The 27,347-nt window shown below is 38.8% G+C and overlaps 1 protein-coding gene across 2 annotated transcripts; it reads right to left on the bottom strand.

Annotated features, from left to right (window-relative positions):
- Positions 1-9,168: 9,168 nt before the first annotated feature.
- LOC115807564 (serine/threonine-protein kinase pim-3) lies at positions 9,169-13,463 on the bottom strand. 2 transcript variants are annotated; one of them, XM_030768623.1, is made up of 6 exons: positions 13,045-13,463; positions 12,548-12,651; positions 12,392-12,442; positions 11,942-12,305; positions 10,852-11,028; positions 9,169-10,735 (listed from the first exon to the last, which is right to left on the bottom strand). In XM_030768623.1, exons 1-6 carry the CDS (start codon positions 13,130-13,132, stop codon positions 10,551-10,553), a joined length of 969 nt encoding a protein of 322 aa, XP_030624483.1. In that variant the 5' UTR covers positions 13,133-13,463; the 3' UTR covers positions 9,169-10,550. The 2 variants fall into 2 exon arrangements, with proteins under 2 accessions (XP_030624483.1, XP_030624475.1); XM_030768615.1 differs by having other exon boundaries at positions 12,548-12,657.
- Between the last annotated feature and the right edge of the window lie 13,884 nt (positions 13,464-27,347).

The raw sequence follows: 27,347 nt of genomic DNA on the forward strand, positions 1-27,347 counted from the left end.
CTATGACATAAGTAAAAGAGAAAACTATGTACATGTAGACCTAAGAGCAGGACTGGAGCAGTATGAGGTCTGGGCAGGAGGGCAGGAAATCACAGGCCTGATGTTGGAACAGGGGCTGGTGATGGTACTTTGTAGCCCTCAGAATAGGTACCCTGTGGTTGGGGCAGAGAAGAGAAGGGAACAAAAATGTTTAGTATGTTGAAGCATACAGTACAAGTTCTTTAAAATCTCATAAAATTATTTTTGATCTGTGTGACACTAGTGCTTCAGCAGGCCTGTTTAACATAATGTAAACCTAAAATGGGACAGAAACAGTGGGCCTCATAGCATGAAGGGGTCCCTGAGGCACTAAGAATTCTCTTTTTCGCTGTTGTCAGAAAACAGGAGCACATGCATGTGAATGAAGGGGAGACAGCACTGATGCCTCATATGACCAAAACAATCTATGTCCATGGTCTACCCCTTTGGCTTTGGAAATTACCTCTATGCTAGGTTGAATAGGTAAGTCTTTTGTCTAGACTTAAACTGAGAGAATGTTCCTGAATCCCGCATATTGGTTGGAAAACTATTTTATAGGAGCTGTATAGGAGAAGAATCTACGACTAGCTGTGGATTTTGCTACTCTAGGTAGTGAAAGAAGAGGTGCATTTTGTCATCTAATAATGCAAGGTGGGCTGTAAATTGTTTGCAGGTCACTTGGGGATGTGTGTGGGGGGGGGGGGGGGGGGGCATAGACTATATAGGGCCTTGTTTATCAAAAGCAGAGTTCTGTAGTCAATATGTCAACCATGCAATGGTTGTCATGCAATGACAGCATGTTCCTTATTGTGGCTATATTACCTAGATGAAAGAGGGATATTCTAGGTACATTACTAATATGGGATCCAAATGTTAAGTCACTGTCCATGTTAAGTCACTGTCCATCAGGACTCCAAGGCTCTGAACTCTAGTGCATGATATGACAGTAAGACCGTCTAAGCAGAAATTGAGCTCTGGCAGCTTATTTCTAGAGGCCTTGAGTTCAAGGACTAATATTTCATTACTATCAGAGTTGAGCAGGAAGAGGCTGGCCATCCAGTCCTGAACATCCCTAATACAACTGGCTAATGTAGAGAGCTGAGAGAGTTCATCTGGTCTTGCCAATATGTATAGTCATGAGTGATCAGCATAACAGTGAAAATTAATTCCATTATAATACCTCATGGTGGTTTCACACCACCATATATAACATCTTTGGTGAGAACAGCATCCACATGTTGGAGCCTAGTTTTGTATGTAGGTTCATGTCATTAACTGAATATAAAACATAATTACTTTGAGTCTGGCACTTACTTTTTACCTGTTCCAATTACCTATTTTTGCAATTGTATCCACCTTGTCTCCACAGCATACATAAAGCAATTAAAGTGCGTTTTTGCATTTATTCATGAAGTGTACATTTATGTTACATATCATCAGTTTGGCGTCCGAAATAAAAAAGGATCCAATCTAGCTAGCACTTTCCATCAGATATCCCCAGTCACTCTCAGGCAACTTTGGTACAGATTTATTGCTGAGGAAAAGTCTGTTTTTGCCTGAGGGAATGTCATATGTTTTTACCCCCTTACAGTACATTTTGTCATGTGTTTTGTGTCTTAAAGTGAATGTCTCATGGTGAAAATTTCAGATGTAACACTTAAAAAAGGAAAACTTCAACACTGCTGACGAATGGGTTCATTTTGACATTGGTGTGCCAGATTTAAATTGCTGACACAATTTTTCTTACACATTATTTCAATAGACTGCTATTTGCCAATGGATTTTGTAGTTCACATTTTGATGTTCTGAAACAGTATCAGTGCAAAAGTTTTATGAACTAAGCAAGAAAAAATAGCATGGACTAGATTACACGTTGCAAAAAAATGATATTCTTGCAAGATGTTACATCCATCTCATCTGAGTCCAAAATATGGCAACAGGTACCATCTTAACAATAGCCAGCCAACACATGTGTTGTTACAAGAGGTGCAGTGCTGCAATAACACATATAATTGCAAGGTTATTGTTAAATACCTTAGTACTTACTCCTTTGTTTTCCAAGAAACATAACGTGGATATTGCGCATGCTCATCATGTTTTCAATAATGTTGTGTGACACCTGAGATCTAAAAAAAAAAAAAGATTGAACAAAGGCTGCTTAACACTAAGAATGAACAGTTCATTTTTGAGAACAACTTGTCCTTTGTGCAACTTGAGCAGCTCATAGACAAGGGACCCGAGCTGTCACTGAGACGGTCCTCTCTCATTTTAACAGAGAGGGGTGGAGGATGTTGAACTTTGTAGGTTAAAAGTGACACAGATGAAACTAGTGTGCCACCATCATCAAAAAAACAACAACAACAGCCTTCATGGGTGTACTCTCCACTGTTTACAAAAGAACTCTGGGAGGGAGAAAATGGACACCAACAACAACCAAGCTGTTCTCAGCCAGTATTGTAAAGCAGAAACCCAAAACAGTCTCATGGAACACAGGTTTCCAGGCCAGTTGTTACATAAACCTGTAAGTGGGCAATAGATTCTATTGTGGAGTTCTAGGAACCACACGCAAAAGCTGAAATCTACACTAATGACAAAAATAGCTATCACCCACGTTAACACACCATAAAACAAACAGTTAAGGAGTGAAGTGGAAGAGGTTTAGAGGTAAAAGGAAACATCCCTGCAGTAGCTATTTAAGGTCTTCTATTCACTGCCAATGTGTCCTGGAACAAAGGACTTAACCCTAATACAGTCCCTGAGGTTTTCATCCCCTGAGATTCAGATTCTATATGTGGGTTATTCTGGATAAGAATTGCAACTAAATGGGGAACAAAAGGTCTAAAAGTCATGTCTTCTGCATATTCGTTATGCAATAATAGTGGAAGTGGTAAATGGAGTGGAGCTCTCTGCCAGAAGAGAGGGTTGCTTGCATCAGTGAACTCACTCCCAGAGGGCTATTCACGCTTGAGTTACATTTGCTGTGTTCAGTGTGCACTCACTATATTCTGTATGATTTCTGTTGGGACAGGGATGATGATGATGATAATTATACGAACATGTTGCTGTGACATTGAACTCAACTAACCAAAATGGTCCCTAAGGGAAAGAGTCCTATTGGGCTGCACCACTCTCATCACCCAAAAAACAATGGCCTCTAACAATGTAGACCTTTGGTTAGAATTTTCACCATCCTGACAGTCTTCACTAATATTTTTTTACTAGCAATATTATATATGTGGAATTCCATGAGCTAAATAGGATGCTATAACAAATAATTCCACACAACAAAAAGACATGAGGTTTTGTAGCAAGAGGGAAATCATCTGTAAATATACCTCTCACAGAGAAACACCTGCTCTCCTGATCTCCAGTACTGTGATGGTTCCCAAGACCACTTCATTAACATTCTCAGAGACTTAGACTCTGCTGGTCAAGTTCATATAACATCTATTTTTTCACTGCACCAGGCTCACCGGTTTTTATACTAAACAACCAGAGAATTACCGATAATCAGGCGCTGATGCAGAGAGAGAACTGCACGTCCTGAAAATGCTCACACTGAGAAAATAGGGATGACAAAGGAATGAATGAGAGACAACACAGCATGTTCTCACAGTTGAAAGAGACATCAGGGACAAAGATAAGAAAATGGATAGAGACTTAAGAGGGATGATAGTGAGGGGGAGGGGCGATTAAACACACAGATTCTCTTATGGATACAGAGCTCCTTGAAGTAACAATAAGCAGAGAAATCTGGGGACACCTATACGAAATGAGAACGCACTCAGGTCTAGACCAAGTGGGTAAGATACACCTTAGATACAATGCCATGGATTTTCTGGACAAAATGGAAAGATGTGATTTTTTTTTTTCATGTGATTTTACAGTAGCTTAACATTTTGTGAAATAAGGACCTCTCAACACATTTCAAAACAATTTTAAAAATGAACCATCATTCCTTGGCTCTACACTTGAGCATCATGTTTAAGCAATGATTGTAATGAATATGTAAAGAGAGGAATATCCTGGCTGTTAAAGAATACATAAATTAGATTTGTATATATTGGCTATAGATACATTTGTACATACATAAGGCTGTGATGAATTTCAACAAGATTAGAGAATGAAATGCTTTAATTACAAAGTGTATGACAACTTGTTCACTAGTGGCACTAATATTACACTATGGCGTTTGGTATGTCTTTCATTCTAACAGTCCATTCAACAACATTTAATCCTGTCAAATCTTCTATCTTTCTCAATTCAAACATCGTTGTCTGGTTTTTTTGGGGTTTTTTTTTTTAACTATTACAATTATTTATCTCCATCTGTGGCTGCACTAACCACTGCCTACTAATGGTCCTGCTAAAACAACCAGAACAGCACAAGAGAGATTTGTTAAATGAAACTCAAAACCGAGTTTCTATAGTGTCTGTCTTACCACTTAGACAGCTAAATCTCATCTCTCCCTAGTTCCTTATGTCCTTCCTCATTGTCTGTACCTGCTGAGGTAAATGAAAATCTTTACTAAACTCAGGGATCAAGTCAGGATTTTAGCAGTCTGCAATATATACATTACTGTTTTATAAAGCAGTGAAATAATATCATGTTCATCAAAAGAATGTGGAAGATTTTGATTTTTTCTAAAATTTTGTGAGATTTTGTAGTTTTCTATGTATGATTGAACACCGCTTATCAGCAGAGGACATTTACTTCTCTTCCCAGCACTGATGTATCACTAGCATGTCTTATAAGTGAAACATTTTCATACGGCTGGCTGTCCACTGCTTACCAATAAGCCATGATGCTCTTATACAGAGGTTGTGATCATTTTATTCAGATACCAGTGCCCCTGGAACTCATGCTGTGTAGGGCTTTCCTAGTATTTAAGGGATGAAACCAATACTCACAGGGGAACTAAATGAATAACCAGCTGCCAAGAAAAATTTTAGTGCACTCCACCGTGGCCAAGGCTATTCCTGTAGGCATGGCAGAGTTTGGTTTGAAGCAGCTCAGTTTGCACATACCTGTGGTGGGGATTGCTCTCTTATATATTTCAGAGCAATGCAGCTTCATGGAATAGATCAAATGAACTTCAATCAATACCTTGATAAATACCTTCCTGTGATTTCAGCTTTTCATCATGTTACACCTGTCCAGGGATGACCAACACTATTGGATAAATACTGTATATTTGTCTCAAAACAAAACACTTAGGAATGTTTTGTATAATGTGAGAGATGCATTGCTTAGGCTTACAGTTTCAGTGTTTCTAAGATGCAGGAGTAACATCATATCAAATTTCCGTGTGTAGTACCAATGAGTTGCTGTTAATAATAACTCTCTGAAAATTAATTCTTTTTTGAAGGAAGGTGTTAATTACAGCTCTTCCATGAAGTTTACAAAAACATTCAGTTCTCATTTGCAACTAAGCCACAAATCAGAGCCCTGCTTGTGCAATAGCTCATCACATCACAACTGCCATTGCCTTGAGGCATGAAAAAATTCCTTCTACTAACTGAAGCTCCATAAGCATGTGTTATCTCCAGATGATTATTGGTTTGCATTTGACCTTGTTATTTCAACATGAAAAGGTTTACTCATTGCTTTTTCCTTCCTTTGTGTATGTAGGTGAATCCATGTGAGGACAGTGTCCTTTAGTTTGGCCATCTTTGACTCAAACCTATGGCTTCCCATGGGAAATTGAAAGCATCTCTGAAAGTGGAAATGAGATTCAACTGGAATTACATTACACCATGTAATATTTACTCTAAAATATCACTTCAGTCTGTGAGATGATTTGACATTTTCCTTAATTAACTGCGCACCCCTAACTATATTCGGTGTAGTTTGATTTCCTTTCACTATGGATCACTGATATGTGCGAGGCAAGTGTGAATGATTTCTTGTGGTCTGTTTCACTTACAGCAATACAAGTAGAGAGTAAACACCTCTCCTTACAGTACATACATGTTACGGTAACTCTTGATATTAATAATAGATGGAGTGACCTACAGAGTATAGAGAGGCCCATATCCATTTCCAACCTGAGAACACTTAACGTATCAACACCACATGGTTTCCTCGACAAGATAACAAGAGTCTAAATGGATGAACATCATTTTTTCACAAACCTAAATTATATCCAGAGCTTAGTTTCAGGGCTAATATCTAAAAGAGAATAACCAGAGTGTTAACATTGGAGTAGTAATGATGGTTGTACAGCTGTGAACTGTGAACTGTGTCTCCCATAAACAGAAAATGTATTCATTTTACTCTTTTTTTCTCTTCTTCTGTTTTAACAAAATAGATGAGTTGATATCAAGCATTTACTGTGTGCAGTTAATGTGTTATTTCGCAACAGGTTTCATTCATCTTTATCTTACCCCTTTTACTGCAGGTGTATTATTATGTTTGGTGTACTGCATGGCAACAGAGAAGAGACCCTACTCTGCCAAGATTACAACCTCATGAAACTCCTGTTCAGGTCTCCATGACCAGGCATGTCACTCTCTTGCAATCACAACCTGTTCCATCCCTCTGTTTACAGGGCACACATTGTGCCTCATCTGCTTACAGTACATGCACAAGAACAATGAACACCTTCAAAGGTTCCAATTATGATATTCTCATTCCCAGAAACAAAGCAGGTAGTAAACCTGTGGTTTGTCTTACTGGGGAAACCCCTGAGTATGTTATATGGAATAGCAGATAATTCAAACAGAACATTCAGATGATTCCCAGCAAACCCAATATCATAATCAGCATTTCTTCAGCAAGTGTTCCATGCATTATCACCACTGCTTTTATAATAGGTTGTAGTATACTAATGGCATAAAAAACAGGGTACAAAATGATGGATCAGACTGTAGGCAGTGGTGTGGCACCTGGAGAAATGACTTGAAACAATATCTGACCCAATTTGTTGAAAAAAATCAAGCACTGCCATTCATGATTCAAAGCTGTAAAAGCAGCGAGAGAGAGTGTGTGGCAAATCAAGTCACTGTGGGTTTTGCACTCTCTCTCCCTATGCTTCATTTCTCCATATCCTTATTTGACTCCTGGAGTATTGTCTGTCCTGGCTTCACGAGTGTGCCACCCACATCCCAATCTGTGCACGCAAGATCCCTACAAGCCCATCTGGCATCCTCCTCCCTGTCTGTCAAGTTGTCAGCTCCATTGCACCCTAGTTCCAGGTTCTGTAGGATAGCAAAGACTGCCTGGTAGAAGGAAATGCCTTTTCTGTCTCACCTTGCAACCTACTGTCACTACTGCTTGGTGTAGCAGTAAAGGAACTGACCTAGTAATTGGAGAGTTGTGGGTTCAAACTCCAAGCATGAAATAAGCTCTGGATATACTGACAGCTAAATGAACAAAATTGTAACTGACTGCAACAAACCCTGTCTAGTGATGTTTGAACTTCAATATGTTGAGAATCTAAACTGGCAATGCCTTTAGTCATGGTGTGTCTGCTCCACTCCATAGATCTGGTCCAGCAGAGATGATTTCCATTTAGAATCTTAATGGCTGGGTTTGTATATAAAAATCAACAACAGCAACAACAACAACACAACAACAATACTAATTCTAATACTAATTCTAATACTAATACTAATACCACTACTAATTACAAATATCTCTAGCAGAGACTGAAATTTGTGAGATCCAAAAATGTGTCCTGTGGTTTTGGTATTACTGATAAGTAAATTTCTTTCTGGTCCAATCTAAAATCACTAAGATAAAGAGACCAATATATGCTTACTGAATCTTATGGATATTTGACAATGAGACAGAAACTGTTCATTTCTTTTAACATAAGGTCTCACATCTGAGTTAACTTGGACATTTACATGTCAGAAGCCTGAGAGTGTAAATGTAACAGCTATTACACAGGGTGCATTGAGGAGTAGATCTTGTAGCCGACTCTCAGAGAATGTACTGCAACTATTATAGGAAGGTGTGAAAAACAGGAAAACAATGGCACTGTTGAAAATGTTTCTCAGCTATGATGTGAATTGTTTAGGTGTAACAGCATATTTAAATTGTATGTAACAGAGCATTTGGATTGATTTGGATGCTTGTTTAAATGAAACTGAGTGAAGTGTTTGCATTAACTTATTTAATCAGCATGTCTCACAAGGTTTCTAGGTGCACTCCTTCAGTGCAATTCAGGGCACTTCAATTCAAATGTGTAACTAAGGCTTACGTTAACCAACAAAAACATATTATTACAGCTAAATATGTTGCTGGTTCTGTCTCCTCCAGTGTATAGATTTACAAGTCAAATCCTTCAGGGCTGTTGTTTTGTAAAATATTTCTGATGAACAGAACAGCTCCTTCTTGACTGAGGCAAATATTCTTAATACATTTCAATTACTGGTTGATTCATTTAAACCAATTCTTATAGGAACATCTGAGGGCAATCTTTTGCGTGATGTATGCATAGTCTTGAAGGAGATGTTGATCCAGAACCAAATGAATCAATATTAAACAGAGCAAAAAAAAAAAACAGTTCGGCAACTGTGTTCAACTGTGACAATAGTTTGCTTTGTGCTGAAGTACAGTTTTGATATGTTTTCTAGAGGTAGTTCAAAATGGAATGGTCAGCGAGGTGTGATGCAAGAACTAGCGACATGAAAACGATCCCAAAACGAGTTTTGTATAGAATTACACCAGAGGGGGCAGCACAACCACATCAAAGCTCATTGCTTGGTTCTTAGAAAACCATAACCCATATTAAAGCTACTAAAAGCTGTTGACAATACAGACTAGTAACAACAGAATTACTCATGTTGTGGCAGCAAATAGGGGAGCATCTTTTTAAGAAAGTTTATACAGTTAGTTCTGCTTGTTTCCCTGATCTGAAGACATCGATATTTTAATCCACACTATTTTTTTTTTAAACTTTGAAGTCCAGCTGTAGTTTCAAGTAGAACAATTATAGAACCCCATAGATAATAATGTTACAAACAGTAAAAATATATATGCAGTTATAAAACTTATGTGAAAACTCTTGTAAAGGTGCTGCATCTGTTATCAAACTAACCTGATGGTGAAGGCTAAAAAGAATTCCTAATCATTAATTAGAAGAAAGCACCAGTGTGCACCTTGATCAGCGCAAAGAAACACACAAATGTTGTAAGGTACAAATAAAACGTTTAATTGAAATGTTTGTATAAAAATAGGATCTCCATCAAGTGTCATACAGCTTACCTAAAGAGGAGAGAATGTCTAACACAAGGCTGCATAGCCACTAACAGGAATAGCCCTATCCCATCTTTATACGTAGAATGCATCAATCTAGTTAAATGTATGCAGATTACACAAACCCATTCAAAACAACACTTAAGTAATTCTGAATAGAGTCGTTCAAGGCAACCAAGGCCCCATGGAGAGTAAAGTCACATTCATGCTCTTCCAATTTAAGTAAACCTTGTTTTATTCCTTTTTACATCGACAACAGCTTCAGTGCATCCACCATCTCTTAATTTCTCAAAATGTAAAAAAAATATTATGACAGGAATGCAAACAAAAGGCCATGTAAAGATATGCAAATTTGGGATTCTGAAGCGTGGACAATAAATAAAAATAAATAGCCACAGAGTGTGGAATGTCTACATGTTACAAATAAATTAAAAGCAGGGAAAATGTACACATTAAACACACTGTACAAGATTTGTATTTAAAAAAATAACTAAGTCCATGAATATTGCATTGATTGTGCATTTTCACACCCAAGCCCCAACAGCACAGGACTCGGGTATTGTAGTGTCAGCAGTGAGATGGGGAGGAACAAAAATGCCAGGGAGGAGGGGTCACACCCTAGGCAAGTGTGGTAGTTACAATGAATAATAATACACATTCAGAAATTAAAGTAACCTTTTTTCTGGACACCTGTGCAGGCCAAAGTGTGAATGAGCAGCGCAGAGAGCGGGACAGAGAGAGAGAGAGAGAGAGAGAGAGAGAGAGAGAGAGAGAGAGAGAGAGAGAGAGAGAGAAAGAGACAGACTCAGTGGGAGTGAGTGCGTTTCAAGTATTCTGTTGGTTAACCCCCTTCCCCATCATAGGACCCCAAACAGGCAAGTAATTTGCACAAAACACTGATGTGCAACTTACAAACAGGCTTGAGGGGAAATTAAATAGAAACACAAAGCAATGATGAAAGCCCCAAAACAGCAGCTTTCAAAAAGGCACTCCAAATCAAAATTAAAACATTTAAATAAAAATTGTCCAAGCTCTATGAGAGCAGCCACATCTGAATAGGAGGCTTGACAAATGCATAAACCAGCCTTGTAACAAATTCAAAATAAAAATAAAAAATAAATAGTGCTGGTAAAGTCCGCCCAAACAGCAAATGTTCCCTGTTAGGAAACGATTTATGAATTATAAAAAGAAAATAATAAAAAGATACAAAGGAAGAGCAAACAGTAATAAATTATAATTCCATAAAAAAAAAAAAAATCTGCATGCCTAGCCATGGTAGGACTGCAGACCAAGAGTTCAAACATCCCCACCCTTCGAAATGCCCTTTTTCAAAGGCTCTCCTTGCTGGAGCTCATGCTTGACGTGTCTGTACTGATGGCTCTGAGCCGAATGTCTCCCTCCTCTGCCTTGGAGACCTCTGCTGGGCGCATCCATGGATGCTCAAAGATCTGTTCCAGTGTGGGCCTATCAGAAGGCCTTAAGGACAGGCACCACTTGATCAACTGCTGACACTCTGAATAAGGGAAAAAAACAATGAGGATTGAAAAGATTTCAGATGTTTCAACATACACATAACATATCCAAACAATAGTGTTAAGAGAGTACACCTCTTCAAATACTGATACACACCCGCAGAGATTCTCCTTCTGAAGTAGAGTCGTCCACGAAGGATCTCCTCATCCTGCTCAAAAGGGATGTCTCCACAGACCATGTCATACAACAGCACTCCAAGCGACCACACTGTTGCCGAGCGCCCGTGGTATCTATGGAAGCGGATCCACTCTGGTGGACTGTACACTCTTGTGCCTGTGTTAATCATAGGTTAAAAAAAAAATATAAAACTAGAGTGAAAAATAGTCATACAAGACAGTACAACTGCATAATATACAACGCAGGTAATCTTGCTAAAAACCAAACACATTATCCCTATTCCCATTTCAAACTCAGTGATGCGAGCCTTCAGACTGACTCGATCGGCATGTGAATCACTGACAATAAACAGTAAAGTGACAATATGCTGGGCCGATGCCGGAACCTTCTTTAAATGAATGTGCTACCTCAAACACACCCAGAGAAGAAGCGTATCTTGGAAACCAACTGAAACTGAAATACGCAATATGAGCCATCACGTGAACCGAGGGCTCAGGTTTCACAACAGACAGCTGTTACGTGGCAGCTGATCCATTTACCTTAGCTAATCGTGAAAACTTCGATTCCCGTACAGATATAAGGATAATAGTTTAAAAAAATCAATGATCATCTTTCAAAGATTACAAAATCTAATATATACGTTAAGCAACCCATAGCTTTTGCCGGACAACACCAGAAGCTTCGTGCAAAATCGCGTCACAAGATACGTTAAAACGAAAACAAAGATACAGAATTGTTGTTCAGTATTAATAACAGAGATACATTTACTACGTTACATTGTAATATTACTATACTGCTTCAAAAGAAACTGCTGCGTCACATTCCCGGGACGTTAACATCTACGAAATGGCGAAATAGGTCGACAAGAAAACATTAACGGCATCCTCTTCAAATAATTTTATTAATATTTGAAAAAATCAAACTCCAAACGCTGAGATTAACCTCAATTGTAAATAAAAAGACAAGAAAATAAGTGCAAACTTCAGTTTATGATGTTACTGCACGGGTCATGAAAGAATAAGCGCTAAGAGGGGCACAGGGGGTCACATGCGCAGCAATTTCAACATACCGTCAAAGTCGGTGTAGACCGTGTCCTTGAGAATCGCCCCTGAACCAAAGTCAATGAGCTTGAGGTCCCCGCTGCGTAAGTCTACGAGGAGATTCTCGTCTTTGATATCTCTGTGCACTACACCGCAGTTGTAGCAGTGACGAACAGCCTCCAGAACTTGACGGAAAAATCCTCGAGCCGTTGGCTCGTCCAACGCGCCTTTCTCAGTAATGAAGTCGAAGAGATCTTTCACCAGTTCTGGTCTCTCCATGATAATTAACCAACCGTCCGGCCTTTCATACCAATCCAACAGCTTTATCACTCCTCTAAAAGAAGAGCCGACTTTCTTCAAAAGCAGAATTTCCAAAGGTACCATCACACCGTTCTGTGAGGAAAACAGAAATTGTTAGATTTGAGCCAAGTCTTGATACAAAAATAAAACGTGATTAAATTCTCTAGTAATAAACTTACAATAGAGCCCCACTCCGTAACCCTTTCCTTTGCCACATGTTTCACTGCGACCTAGAACGCCAAAGAAAACACACTTTAAAAAACATCAATATTGAGGCTGTAGAAATCTGGAAGAACTACACATCATACCGACGACTGTCTCAAATGGTTTCTTACCGGTAAACCGTCAGAAATCCGACTACCGGCGTATACTGTTCCAAATCCTCCGCTTCCCAACACAGATCCGACTTGATACATCTTTTCAAATGGCTCAGGCTCCACTTTCACTAAAAAAAATTGTAAACACAAGTTACATCAAATGCGTTCTCTAGAAACCTGCAATGGTGCGATACTATAACTAAATGCAACTGAAAAAAATCTAATAAGTGGTATTTTAAACAGTAATCACATAAAATTCCCGCAGCTATGTTTCAACGTCTACAGATAGGCAGCATACTCAGCTGGTGACCAGGTTTAAAAAACCCTCAGGCGGTGAGGACAAAACCAAAACACTGACACTACGCGGCGTAACTGATAACTGATCATGAATAGCGCTATATCAACATCTATAAATATGTTACAGTGACAAATGGCATACGCAGCAAAGACGGGTGATGTGATATCTGATGAAGAATGCAAAATATCAACAGAAACGACTTAGCAAGCTATGTTACCTGGTGGAAGCTGTATTTTCACCGGTAAATGGTCCATGCTGGTGGGGTTGCAAATGTGAGAGAAAGACCCAAACTTGGACAGCAACATATTTAAACAGACGTAAAACAAATCCTTGGCCTTCAAGCTCAACTGGTTTGTTCGTTGCCCAGTTTGTAGTGAAAATTACTAGTGATTAGCTAGCGCTCCGCTAGCCAGTAGGCTAAAAAATGCACAAGGTTAGATCCAGTGCGCCAACTCCGCCTCGCTGTCCCGGTCCAGTGAAACAGATGTGAAAAGAAATAAAGTCCTCGATATTTAATCCTGGTGTAATACTGAAATAGTCCTCTTGGAAAACAGATAAAGACGCGCGCAATACATCAGCTAGTACAATTTAACCTGACTGGTATAAATTGACTAACAGCTCTTCCACTACTTAGGCGTGCTCCCTAACTGAGCTTTGGCGCGGAGTCTCCGACTTCTATAATGCCAATATTTTGACGCGTGTAGGTGTGGGAATATCCCTCCGCACTTGGAACAAGTCTGTGTTTCTGCCGTAAATTAAGACAAGATTGGAAATATTTACCACCTAATATATTTCTTAGTTCAATGTACATATAGATATTGATTTTAAAGGACAATTATAAACGACCTTTTTCTGTAACGCTTAATTCGTACATGCACTACTTTAACATAGTACAAGACGCTCAAGGATCTCTTGTCTGGAGGGTTTGTGTTTCGTTTATTAGCAAACTGAAGGACCTAGCCAATGAAATAGCGTCTATAAATACCATGTTTTCCATTTGGACCAATTGAAAAATACACGTTATCATTAAAGGCTAGAGAGATTTGAGCGCACATGGCGGGAGTGGAAAGATTTGTTTTTATGCTATCGTCCATATTTGTATGATTTGTGAAGAGATACAAACGGTCAAAGGTTCTATAAGACTAAAATCAGTGAAATGATGGTCACTCACTTTTCCTTTCGAAACTGACAGTGTGCCAATTTCAGTTTGCCAGCCCTGGCCTTAACTGTGTTTTCCAGTGAATAGAAAATCGTTAACGTGGAAACAAGTAACGTAAATGTTTCTTTTTTTCTTTTTCTTTTTTTTTTGCTTCACACTTCTCTTACATTGCAGAGAGCTTTCTCGAGTATGAAGTCGTTAAACGATCGAGTCAAATCAGAAAACAGCTATACTGAAGCTGTAAAAGCGTTTGATAACCGATGCATAATAGGTGCAGAGGTTTAAAAGTTTGTTCTAAAATGCGATGTAGCTAAAACGGCAACTGTTTTAACACTTCTGTTTGTGTGACTCTTACAGCCGTATCAAATAATCTAATATCTTGGGGAATTGCAATTGTTTTGGCTGATATTGTCTATAACCAGAGTATTCGTATACTTCTCGTATACATACAGTCATCGTTTTGACATGACATGAGGCAGATGTCAGCTGCAGCGCTTTCTTTATTAGTTACAAACGTATCCTTTAGAGGGGGCTAATTTGTCAACATGTGGCCTCTGATTTTAACCAGAAATCTCGAAATATGTGTGTAGACGGTGTTTGCACGACGGTTCAATGTGAGCATGAATTTCGTTACTATTTGTTTGAATCGATATAACCTTATGTTCAATTAAATGAGCGAACAACTGTGGTACCCTCAATACAAAAATTGTTTTAACTGAAAATATCTTTTTTCCAATTAAGTCAAATTTTGTAAGTCAGTTAGAATCAAATGGCTGGTACTACAATGAATAAAAGAGACTCACTTATCCACTTCCATGACCCTAATTTTAACCCTAACGTTAAAGTGAACAGACACATAAACTGCATAGTTACATTTACTATACTATGAGTTCTCATAAACTCAAGTCCATGAGGGCCATATGTATTTTCCATCTCTTCTTCCACCTGCATTTATAATGACCTTGGGTTGTATTTGTAACATGTGTGTTCAGCCTTATTTTATCTCCTCTGTTATGATAGCCAGTGTGTACACTAAAGGGCAAAGGGTCATAAAACGCAATAGCAGAGGCTGCTTGTGAACCTTATCATACCGTACTGCAGAGTTATGTAAATTTAGACTCATATGAACACAGTAAATTAGTCTCTTGAGTACACCACTGGAATATCTTTACTTCATGTGTATTATATGTGTTTTATTATTTTGCATTTTATATTTGAATAATGTTGCATGATTCTTAGTAGTACTCCCAAAGAAAACCTTTATTCTCTGAGAGGCGGTGGCCAACCTGGTTTTGCCAACAGGCCCCACAAGTCTTTGCGGGCCAAAATATGATCACCCCTAATCAGCTGTTGTCCTCTCTTGTACATAGCTAGCAATACTCAGGGGAAATCATATATATGTATAATGTACAAATATATACATATTGCATCTTTAAATTATTAAACTTGCTTAGTCAAACTTATGCCATACACTGTTCTGTACCAGCCTTCTGACGTTGTGGGAAAAGACATGTAAGCACATCTCAGTTCAGGAGTGATAATTCTGTTGCAGAGTGTGGTGTACATCTATGTGTGCTGTTCTAGCCCATTCCTGAGAAAAAATTGCCTACATCTATATGTTGAGCAGTATATTTTGTCCAAACTTCCCAAATATCTCTATTCCTCTGGTTCTAAGTTTGGTTCACATCCGTTACCTCCTCCTCAAATTGCAAACAACTTTCTCATTCAAGTTTATGTGCCGTTTTGTGAATTTACTATGGTTAAGCCTTTTCTTTTCTTATCAAATGAGCCTTTTGGCGTATGGCATAGGCTACATAAGTATCCCAAAACAACATAAAACTACAAAAGCTTTTATGCAATGTACTATTATTTCCCTTTAATATATATTATCTAATAAAACATCAGTGATTCATTAAAACCTCTTGTCTTTATACATTTTCGTTTAAATTTTAAAATTTTATCCAATAGCTGCAGTTTGGCTACCTCTGATTCAGTGTTTGGAGACTCCTCTAAACTACCTGCTACTCACATGCAGTTAAGATAACATCAGCAAATGAGGTGAAATGGCTTTACATCAAACACGGTAGTATTGGCAGCACACCACACTTTTGATCTACTTTATATTTTGGTTGATTTGGTCCTCAAGTGTGCTCAGTTGGCTGTAACTTTGCAGTGTTTTACAAAAATTCAGGGAGGTCAGAATAAATGGTTTAAGGTGAAACCTGGGATGTTTTACCTTATTATAGGAACTGAAGCTCAAAGGCATAGAAGCATGCAGAACATCTGTGGCACATACAGCTGTTCTTGCACTCCAGCATATGAATGTGAATGATGTGGTCATCCCCTGTTCTCATGGGAAGTTATCATCAATCCCTTTTAAGCTTTTGATCTGGGGAAAGATGGTGGCTTTGCGGGCAGCCAGGAACTCTCTACCATCCTCTGGATGCCTGGGATACTTGATATTTTCTTTTGCTCTAATTACAGCTATCCTGAAACTATGTAATTCAGCGAAAATACTTTGATAAGGGTCTAGCTGTGTTTGACATCTGTAATTTGATGTGCTGTCTTTTTGGGCCTGCATAAAACCAGGAGACTGTGAACTGGGGTATGACCACATCAGAGGCAGGGGAAGAGGCAACTTCATTTTTAGCTACAGTGCCCACATATTTTGGGTTGCAGATAGAACACTGTCCGAGCTGATTCTGCAGAAGTCTCATGCCTGTGCCCAAGTGCTAGTACGAAACTGCTCTTGGTGTTTACACAGGAGTTAGAAAAAGAGATATTGTGAAATACATTGCAATGTTTTTATGAGATGATTCCACAATATATACTAATTAATAGATGGTATAGCAGTAAAACACAATAAACAGCACCAGGAAATTTACAGATGATCAGAACTACTTTTGCACAGTTTATTAATAAATTTGATAAGCACTGAATCCTGAATATTTGGCAATAATCCTGCAGTAATCTTCATGCACTTGCACATTGTTATGATCTCAGTGTGTGTCTCTCTCACTGTCTCTCAGTCACGCTCAGGATTTTGTCTGTCAGTTCTGATGGGTTTGGGTCATGTGCACTTCCAGGTTCCTCTGTGGATTATTGTCTGGGTCCAATGTTACATAATGCTGTCAGGTCAGATCACAGATTATCTGGCTGCCTTGCGTAACTGTTCATTAGGCCATTTATATTTCCTTCTTTCACAAATCATCAGTGTCACCCAGAGGTTGTTTTTTTTTCACAGTAATGCACTGTCACATATTCATTGTCTTTCATTTCAATAAGAAAGAGTTGCCAGGAAAGGATTTGCAATTTTACGTGTTTATTCTATTCCAAAATATGATTTCAACTTGTGTTAAAACTAGGCGCAGAACAGCATCTTTAGACTCTATATTTGGTATTTCAGCCTAATTTCTACGCTAATGTTGTTCAAAATAGGCCCTCATAGTCATTATCACAAGCAATCAGGAGGCTTTTATGTATATTGCACTGCAGTGTGACTGTGAGTTCTCTGCTATAAGGTTTTTGAGATGAAAATGTGCTCTATAGGTTCCTTTTGATGGCATGAAACATGACCTCCTACACACAGTTGTTTTGTCTGAATATTGTATTTTATCTCATTTCCTTCAGAATTGGTGTATCTGAACATTTCAGTGGCTTTCAGATAAGAAGTCATCACTCTTAATGTGACTTAGGCCAGGTATGGGATTCCTAGGCTGAGCTGACATGGTTTACCATTAGAGCTATATAATGTGGTGGGATACCCAGTTATTTAGGTAATTCGGCAGAGAGCTGAATTTTTTGACACCCCCACCCAAAATCACACACACACACACAGACACACACACACACACACACACACGCTTAGGAGGCACTCTTTTCATCTTCCTGCTGAGACCCAAATTTCCATCCTCTTCCCTTTACGGGGTTCCACTGTAACAGAAAACAGTCCTGCCCGATGCACTTTTGTGTAACAGACTATTGTTAATGTTTATGTTCTATATAAATGCTGTAGGAATGGACGGAATAAGCCAGAGGGCTTCTGTAGGAGACTTGTTAAAAAATCCCATTTGATCATTTAGATGGAAGGCAAATGTACTGCATTAGGTCCCTGCTCGTGTTCCATTGCCTCACTTTACAGCATGTAAAGGGAAGGCTTGTTGTTAACTTGAAACAAGACCAGTAAAAACTTTGTGGTAGTCATATCTTGACTCACACACACATATCTCGAGTCTGAAATGCAAAACAGGTGCCATTCTTGTAGTGCTACTTCTGTCATTGACTTTTGCTGTTATGTCTGCTGTAAACTAAACCACATATTGGGACATCATAATGAACTGGTTTCCTTATCTAATCATCTTATTTAAGGAATGGAAATAGATCTGGTCTCTCTCTTTTTCTGTTTAGCTTTAACAGAAGTCTTACAATCCTACAATGCAACTGCTCTCCTTACACACCTTTTGAGCTCACTTCTTCACATCTTTTTGCGTGGATTAACTCATAGTTTATTTAGAGGGCAGTTATAGCCAATGTTTCAGTTCAGGGCCCCCATTGTACTAAAGGGAGCCTACAATATACATGATCCATGGCTTGTAATCTCTGTGGCACACTGACAGAAGAGCAGACCTACGCCATGTCAGGGGCAGGAAGCTTATCGCTTAGATCTCCCACACTTGGCTGGTCTTCATGAAATGAACAAAATGGTTGCATACACCAGGATGGGCAAACTAAGATGGTATTATTCAATCCCAGTAATAAGGGGATAGCTTGACACATATGGGTATGGGCAATTATAGAGTGTCAGGTGTTAAGAGATGTCTTCTTTCCACTGAGGAAGCTCAAAACAGTGTGAATGATTGTCTTTAACAGCAATGCTTAAAAGACTTTTTAAGCATAATAGAGGGTAATCAAACTATTCTATATCTGTTGAAATTTTTACGGTAGTTTGCAGGCAAAACATGAATTGTTTTCTAGTGAGCCAGCTTCAAGTATGAATGAATGGCTTTTTGACTGTGTTAGTGTGCCCTCCATCCACAGAGGGGAATATGAGGAGAATTAATCATGATGTGACAACATTAGCGATGAAAAGCTCTAAATGATAGTGAACTAATTAGGTGTCATTAAGCATCCCATGCTCAGCTTTAAAAAAAATCCCTTGTCCTCACCAGTAATTGGATAGCTAGTGTGCAGTAATCAAAATCATCCAAAGCTCTGCTGGCCTTGGATAAGAGCTCACAATTATTGAATATTATCTTATACAATTACTCAGTTGTTTATTTCGATGCTTGCATTATATTCCTATCATGACACGAGCCACTTAAAATGTTGTCAGATATTTGTCACTTTAGTTAAACTGAACTTCTGTTTGCATGACATCGATTTACTTTGCTTCAATAATTACTCATCTGTCACTTGCATAAATCAAAGTGTACCAATATGTTTTGATTGGTCTTAACAGAAATGTAATTGATGATTTTCAGTTATCAGATTTGACTCAGCACACTGGCTCAAATGTTATTGATTCATTAAAGCTCCTCTGATGCACCGACTCTCTGATAAATTGGTGTAACAATAGATTTTATAACATAAGGTAATGTAACGGTCATAAAACCACTCAAGAGACTAATCAAAGATTGGAGAATAGTTCAGATCAAGACAAATATATTTAGTCAGTCAATCTCAAACAGTCCATGTTCTCCCTCACCTCTGACAATAGACTGATTGTCAAAGGCACTATTTAGCTAAATAACAAAAGTAAAATAAAGCCATGCAGATGTAATGAAGAGGCACATACCACTCACTATCATTAAGAATTCTTCTAACCACCCCAGCTTCTTTTCTTTGACCATTAAAACAAGATCTTATCTCACCTATAGAATGTACAAATGTCCCTCTTTCCCATGGCTTAGGAAATACACCAAAACTCCAGTCTTAGGAAATACACCAAAACTCCAGTAGTGGGTAATTACAGAGAGTTCTTGAACTGAGGTAATTACAGCAAGGAACACTCTGAGCTCTGACTGGTGTGTTGGCATGGTAACCACAAAGGTGCTAATTATTTTCTCCATTTAGAGGGAAGGAATTCCCTCTTCAAACAACAGAACACCTGTTAAGACCCCCGTGCCTTCTCTCCCTAACTCCTCAGATATGTGTCTTCGCCGTTTTTCCACGTTCAGCATTTCAGTAGGTGACTGCCTGTAATTTGTGTAATTTGAACTAACACAGTTGACTTCATGAAGGCATCTGTTAAACGTGGCTTGCAGTTTTCACCCCAAGTTATCAGCCCAGGCACTCTGAGACATGGCATCAGCAGTAAAGGAGGAGATTCGTACTAGAAGTGATATCCTGATGCCCACAAGCAAAAATGTGACGCTTGAAGAATTACAGGTATAGCTGCTAAAAAAAAAGGAATTGCTAATACAGAGTTATTTAATAACATACTGGGCCAACAGGATCAACCAGATCAACTTCAGCATGCCTTGGCATAGATTCTGTAAGTATCACAAACCCTAATGGTGACATGCAACTTCATTCTTCCACAAAAAGACCTCATCATTTGGTGCTTTAACAATAACTCTGGAACATGGCGGTTTGCCTTGCACCTCAAAATAATACACGGACATTGTGGTCGGGCAGTATGCGTTTTTAATCAAAGTTTGCCATAGGTGATAAGGTCTTTCAGGAACCAGACCTGCGTGGGACCACCTACCTTCAATGTGCTCTCTATCCCTCGTTTACTTGTGCATTTCCTTTATTTTGGCAGTTACCTGTTGGCTTTTTCAGTTCAGTGTACTTTTAAATGTGTACTTTTAGAAGAATTCCTTCTGGCACAGTTGAATCACTTGGTGCATCAAATGATATAGGATCCAATAAAAGGAGTACATGTAATGTAATAATGTAATACATTATGTGTGGAACACTCCACCACAAGACCATTCAAAATCAAAAAGGCAGTTACCAAGGAAGCTTTGAAATAGCATGTCAGGCCATTTAACTTTGTTTAATGCAAAAGGGCAGCTTAACTGAAGGGGAGTTTACATAAAGGAAATGTGAGATACTCCGGACACATACAGAATATGGGGGTAGTGTTGTGTGGAAGAGTGCTGAGCTTTAGTTAAGACTGAATGTGACAGAGGTGGTGACTGTGTGCCCCAAACACACAAAAACACACACTCACACATTCACATCACACAGACATGGAGGAGAAAGAGTAAGTTGGATAAATCTCCCAAGACTGATTGGATGACACACTCCTTACCGACCACATATTCATTATATATTTGCTCTCTCTCAACAAACAGATGAACTTAACACCCAGTTGAAGAAAAGGCACAGTTCTCACACAGATAAGTTTTTGGCAGAATTTAAATCAGTAATAGGCCCTGACTGCTTACATTGGATCTCTTACAATGGAAAAGTTGTGAAAGTTTAACTCAACTATGTGATATCTGCACTACTGGCACAGGATCAGAAATACTCTGCGCTAGTCCACCTGGCCTCTGTAATCTGAGTCAAAACAGTCATAGAGCACTAGGCAGGTGTACCCTCCCTCTGCAGCATTAGGTTGTAATTGGCTCGTCTGAATCTTAGCCCCTCCACTGTTTTGACATTCCCCCATAGCAGAGGCCTTGACCAGAGTAAAGTCAACTGTTTCCATCTGCCCCTCCTTCACCTCCACCGATTAGGAAACTATGATGGGTGCTATCGCAAGTTTCCAGCTCTGTGAACACCCTGATATTCATGGCAATGTTTATCAGTCAGTCCTGTGTTTGTGTATATATTCCGTGTGTACAGATTCTAACTCTAGGGGTGAATTTTCCATTCGTGGAATATTCGTCCACCCCCACCCCCACCCCCACCCCCACCCCCGTCTGCTTAACTATTGCCAATGTTGCTTTTGACTGTTAGAACCGTGAAAATATTAGTTGTTATGATTTCACGACAACTACTGAGTAGTTTTTAATACCTAATGCTGTGTGATGTCTGTGTTCATCAGCGTTGATTTAAAATGTTCAGACAATTTAATTGCACAGATGTATGTCATTTCAGTGTTTGTTCTGCAATTCCACATCCAAGCAATAAAAGGACTTGCTATCTGCCTCTGAAAGACAAAAAAAGAGCACCACTGTTTGTTTTAATCCTTTCACTGATGTATATTATGGGATCATGGCGTATTTGAGAAGGTAAGACACATACACATTCGTCACAGAGTGTTTAGTGCTATTAAGTGTGACTTAAACATGAGTCACTGTTCTCCTTGGAGCTTTACTGAGTCATGTGTAAGTTTTGTAGTTATATGCAGGTACAGTACTGCAGTGTGAAATTACACTGACTGGAAATCATGACTCAGACAGTGTGGTCAGGTGATCAAAGTAGCACTCACTGTAAAGAGTGCCAACCACACTCACACACCCACATTGGTATATGGAGCCAGTGACATTGTAAGGTTGGCCACGATCCTTGGAGCCAAACATTGTGAAACTTTGTGCTTTGCACAAAACATATGCTGGCATCAAAGACAGGCTATATTTTCCTTTTTCTCATTTACCTGCTTTTCTTTCTGCCTCACAATCAAAGCACCTGGTCCCTCTCTTTTGATCTCCAAGCATAAATAGATACTGTTGAAGGTTTTGTTTCTCTCTTAGGGGCTGGCAAGTACAGTCAATCAAAGAGATTAGGACAGAGGCTGGCAAGGGTTGGTGCTAAGGCCTCACCCTCAGGTGCTTTACAGGGAGTAGAATGTTAGCCTGTTGTGTGCCCCTACAAACAGTTCTTTGTATAATCTCTCCCATTTAAGGCTGTGCTTCTTTCACAATTGCAAAGTGGGATTAAAATAGTGGATGTTATTAGCTTTACTATGGAGCTCTTTCCAATTCACTTTGAATCACTAGCCAAATGATTGGAAACAAGCCTCTCAATTTTTCATAATATATCTCTTTTTAAAAGCCTGAGGGACAGTGCATTCTAATAACTTTCTTCACAGTGATTAAACATCTGATCACTTCAGTTTAAGACTGACTGGTATAGCCTACCATAAATATATATATTAATCAATATGCATTTCATTTCACTTGCCACTTCCTCTATCTCATTTAATCAGTCCGAATCTCTTATCGAGTAATAATACGTTTAAATATCAAAATTAAGTGCCTACTATTAGTAGCAGAATTACTGTGGCTTTTTCATTCTGATCATAATAATTCATACTCATTTATGCAGTCATATATACGCAAAAATAATTGAAACTTTTGGCTTAACCATCTGAACCACTGTAAGTTTCAGTACCTGTTTTTTTTTGTTGTTGTTGGTGCTTCATATAGTGTTTCAGTAAATTAATCTGGTTACCCACAAACACAGATGCAGTCTTTATAGGGATAGTTATAGATGGAGTGTTGCCCGTCTGTCTATCACCTATCTGATCACCATAGTCATTTCATTATTGTTTGTACGTGTTTCTGTTCTGTTTTTCTGAGTTTGCTCACAGCTTCTGTTAATTTACTCGTCTTTGTTTGCATAAATGCCCCTGTCTTTTCAGCTATGCTTTGTAAAGATCACGCCCTGTCTCTCCGAGTTAAACAAAGTGATTCTGCCAATAAACTGTAAACTCATATACCTGTATGTGCCATTCCATCTGAGTATCCTGTGCCCTGCCCAGTGCTCCAATTTGTGAGTCTGCCATTGTAATCCCTTGTATATTCCTGAATATCGTAGTGTGTTCAGTGATGTGTTTATACCCTGCTTTACCTCTGTGTCAATAAAACATCTGGTCTTGTACATGCATCAAGTCTCCTCACCGGTTTGAGACATGTAGCTTGGTGAGTCTGACTCCGGTGAGCTCTCACAGTCAGGGTGTCAAGTGAAATGTGCGTCTTGTTGTCAGAACATAAAAACAGCCCTTTCTTTTCACATGATCACTGACAGCACCAGAGAGGTGAGAGAGAGTTCAGACTGCAAAGTGTAAAAAAAGATCTGGTAACCATAATTTGTGTTTGTGTGTGTGTGTGTGTGTGTGTGTGTGTATGAAATAATGAAAGATATGACCAGACAAATGGAACAGATGCATGTGGGCTCATCTTTGAATGCTAGGGGCGGGACTTAGTAATCACCATCACATATATGGAATAAGTGCAAAAACCTAAACATGAATACATGTCATGTGAACATGTGAGTTAACATGTGAGAGCAATGTTAACTCATATCATTAAATCATTTAAAGCTTTAAAGCTATATCTCTTGTGACCCTCCTTAGCAAGAACCTTACAGAGAACCCCTAAAGAGTTTTAGCACATCCCAGTCCAGAGCAGGTAGTTCCTACTGAGAGACAATCAAATTCCTCTTTAATCAGGTGCCTAAGGCTATCGTAACAGTGTTGAATGTAAATACAGTCAAGTGTGTCATGTTGAAGCAAACATGACAAGTCTGCGTCAGAAGTGGTAGCTTCACTCCATTGGTGCCAATATACACACACATGTGTACAAATGGAAAATCCCATAAACAGGGTTCCTCCTCTGACTGATTTGCAAGCTGAACAAACTCCAATTCACAAACTCATGGTGAGGAATAAATGCTAATTAAACAAGGGGCTAAGTGATGGTGTTTGTGTAAAAGCTGTGGATTCCTGCAGAGTAAACAGAAACACTAAGGCTAAGAAGGTGGAGAATAGTTAGTGCAGGGAGTGCCTTTATCCACAATCTCATCTCTGTCCACAGCAAACACTGCATCACTTTACATTAGTCTGCACTGCTCTGAATTAGCCTGCACATTCTGTCTCGGACCTTCTGATTTAACACAGGTGACTTGAAGAACATGCACCAGACAAGATGTTCTGTGTGTGTCCTACTCAAGGGCAATACGTAACAGACCAGTCAAAGCATGTGTCCTGCAGAGGGCTAAGCACTGAATTAAATGGACCCTATTATCCTGTAAATGTAGACAACATTTGCATGCGAGAAGTGACTGTTCACGTTGTTCATATTTGGTTTTTGTTTGGATTCACACGACTTCAGAAAATCTAAATTAATAGTGCGATGGATGTGAGGTGGGAATGTTAACCATATCCTCATGTGTGCTGTGTGCTGAGGTATCTGATAGTAGAAGACAGTTCACCACATGCTCCTACTTAATGCTACTGTCAGTCATTGCTGTGTTTCAGGGCAGAAAATCTGGGCTTCGAACATTTACATGTTCTTTCCTCTCTGTTCAGTAAACCTCACAAAGTTTTATGTGAGGTATCTTTTTATTTTGCACTTTGGCTCACAATTCTCCTCTTTTTTTTTCTTTTTTTTTTTTTTTACTTTTTTTACTTTCTTTTCTGCTCTGTCTCATAAATTAAAGGTACATGTTTTCTCTAATGCTGTGCCAACTTCATAAGGTCAGATTGCAGATGGCCCATAGGCTTTATATGACACTTTGGTGTATGCTGTGCTGCATGTTTCACATGTTAACTAGGTGGGAAAATGACCACATGTGCTCCCTAGATCAAAAGGCAGCCCTCTTCATGAGCTTGATTGTTATTTAAACTTCTGCTTGCGCATTAGCAAGTTATATAATTTGCTACTTCAGAGAACAACGTGTGCATTTATTCATTCACCACCTCTGCACTCAGCTTTATATTCCTCTAACAGAGCCCCCTCCTGCTGAGAGTAATTACCTACGAGGTGAGCCACCTTTTCTTTTCTTTTCTTTTCTTTTTTTTTAGTTTGTGCCCATGCACTTAAAAAACTGCTTTGTGTTAGTCAAGTGCAGCCATCATAGCAGAGTACTCACCACGGCTCATTCTCATGTTATACTGATTCCTTCTCTGTCTGTTAAGTACAAAAATAAACAAGCCATGCCTAAATATGGGTTAGTATTGTCTTGTAGGCCCTGTTCAATTGTTATTTGAGTCAAGCTGTGCTTAATGTTTCCATAAAGTTAGTTGTATTTGTCTTAGTTAGCTGCTCTGACTGCCTCTCCTGCTTGCAGCAGCAGCCCACAGGAATATTGTAATTTGTCTTTCTCTGAGTGACCCATTTAGTGAGCAGCTTTGCTCAGGTAAATCTGTACTGATATCATTAACTTAACATTAAAGCGCCTTTCCAGGTCAGAGCAGGAGGAAGTAGGCCAAGTGGTGATCATTCCTGTAAGATGGAAGATGAAGAACGACAGTTACGGTTCACTGAGTTTGTTGCTGTCCTGAATGATGCATCGTTTTCCTTTAATCATCTCATATGCATTTGAACCCAAATAATATCAGGAAGGAAACTGTGTTTGGATTTCTCTTCACTTATTGCAACATGTCAATCAACTGTAAACAATAGATACAGACAGAAGCTCAACAGAGACCAATTTAGTGTCCATTGTCAGAATTACATGGCATAAAAGTAGCCATAGGATATATACTGGCCTATTTATTTTTTAGTATAAAAGCAATATCCCTATATTATATATGCACCACACAAATGTTGAGTTCTCCCAAGTGCACAGAGAGCTGTGGTAACAAGCTCCTTTATGAGAACACAGTGGATTTTAGGGCATACATAGCAATGTTTGTAGCACAATATACCTGTCACTGCCAAAGCATGTATCCCATAAAATGGCCTCAGACAGGATGTCCTCTGCATTCAAAGGCCTGGAGAGTCAAGAATGATATGGATTCATCTATTATGTTTTTATGGTCAGATACAATATAATATTATATATTTCACCTACTTTCTTTTGCAACACATGAGTCCTTTACAAGCAATATGGGTTTTCATTTTTATACATAAAAAGTTCCATGAGAGGCTATACTTTAATGTGAAGTACATGCATAAACGTATTTGTCAAATTGCTATGTAAAATCCTTTTTCAGTGACAATGCATTTGATTTTGTTTTAATAAATGTAATTTTGTTTTAATGAATTTCAGGTCATTACTCATTATATGCAGTAGAAACCTATACACTGTTTCTCCTAACCAAGTGGTGCATATTGCACAGTGTGAAGAAATTCAAAAATTTAATTAAAACACAGATAATAACTACATATATGTTTGAGCATTGCATAAATTATTCCCTATTTGGGGGTAATTTAATGTCACATGACTTTTACTAGTGGTATATTGATGTCAATAAAGGGGAATTTAAGTGAACACTGACTGGGCTAGTGTAAAGGGCAAGGGAAATTCTGACTTTCTAGAATACACAAGGCAGCAGCCCTCGTCAGATTACTGTTGTTATTATTGTTATTATTATTATTACTACGACTACTACTACTACTATCATTGTTGTTGTTGTTGTTGTTGTTGATGATGTTGTTAACAACTAATGAAATAAATAATTGCAACAAATAAATATGGTCAAAGGCACAGTTAGCAAGGTCCATGCACCATGCACCAAAACA

This window comes from Chanos chanos, chromosome 1 (assembly GCF_902362185.1).
Source record: "Chanos chanos chromosome 1, fChaCha1.1, whole genome shotgun sequence".
Taxonomy (NCBI): domain Eukaryota; kingdom Metazoa; phylum Chordata; class Actinopteri; order Gonorynchiformes; family Chanidae; genus Chanos; species Chanos chanos.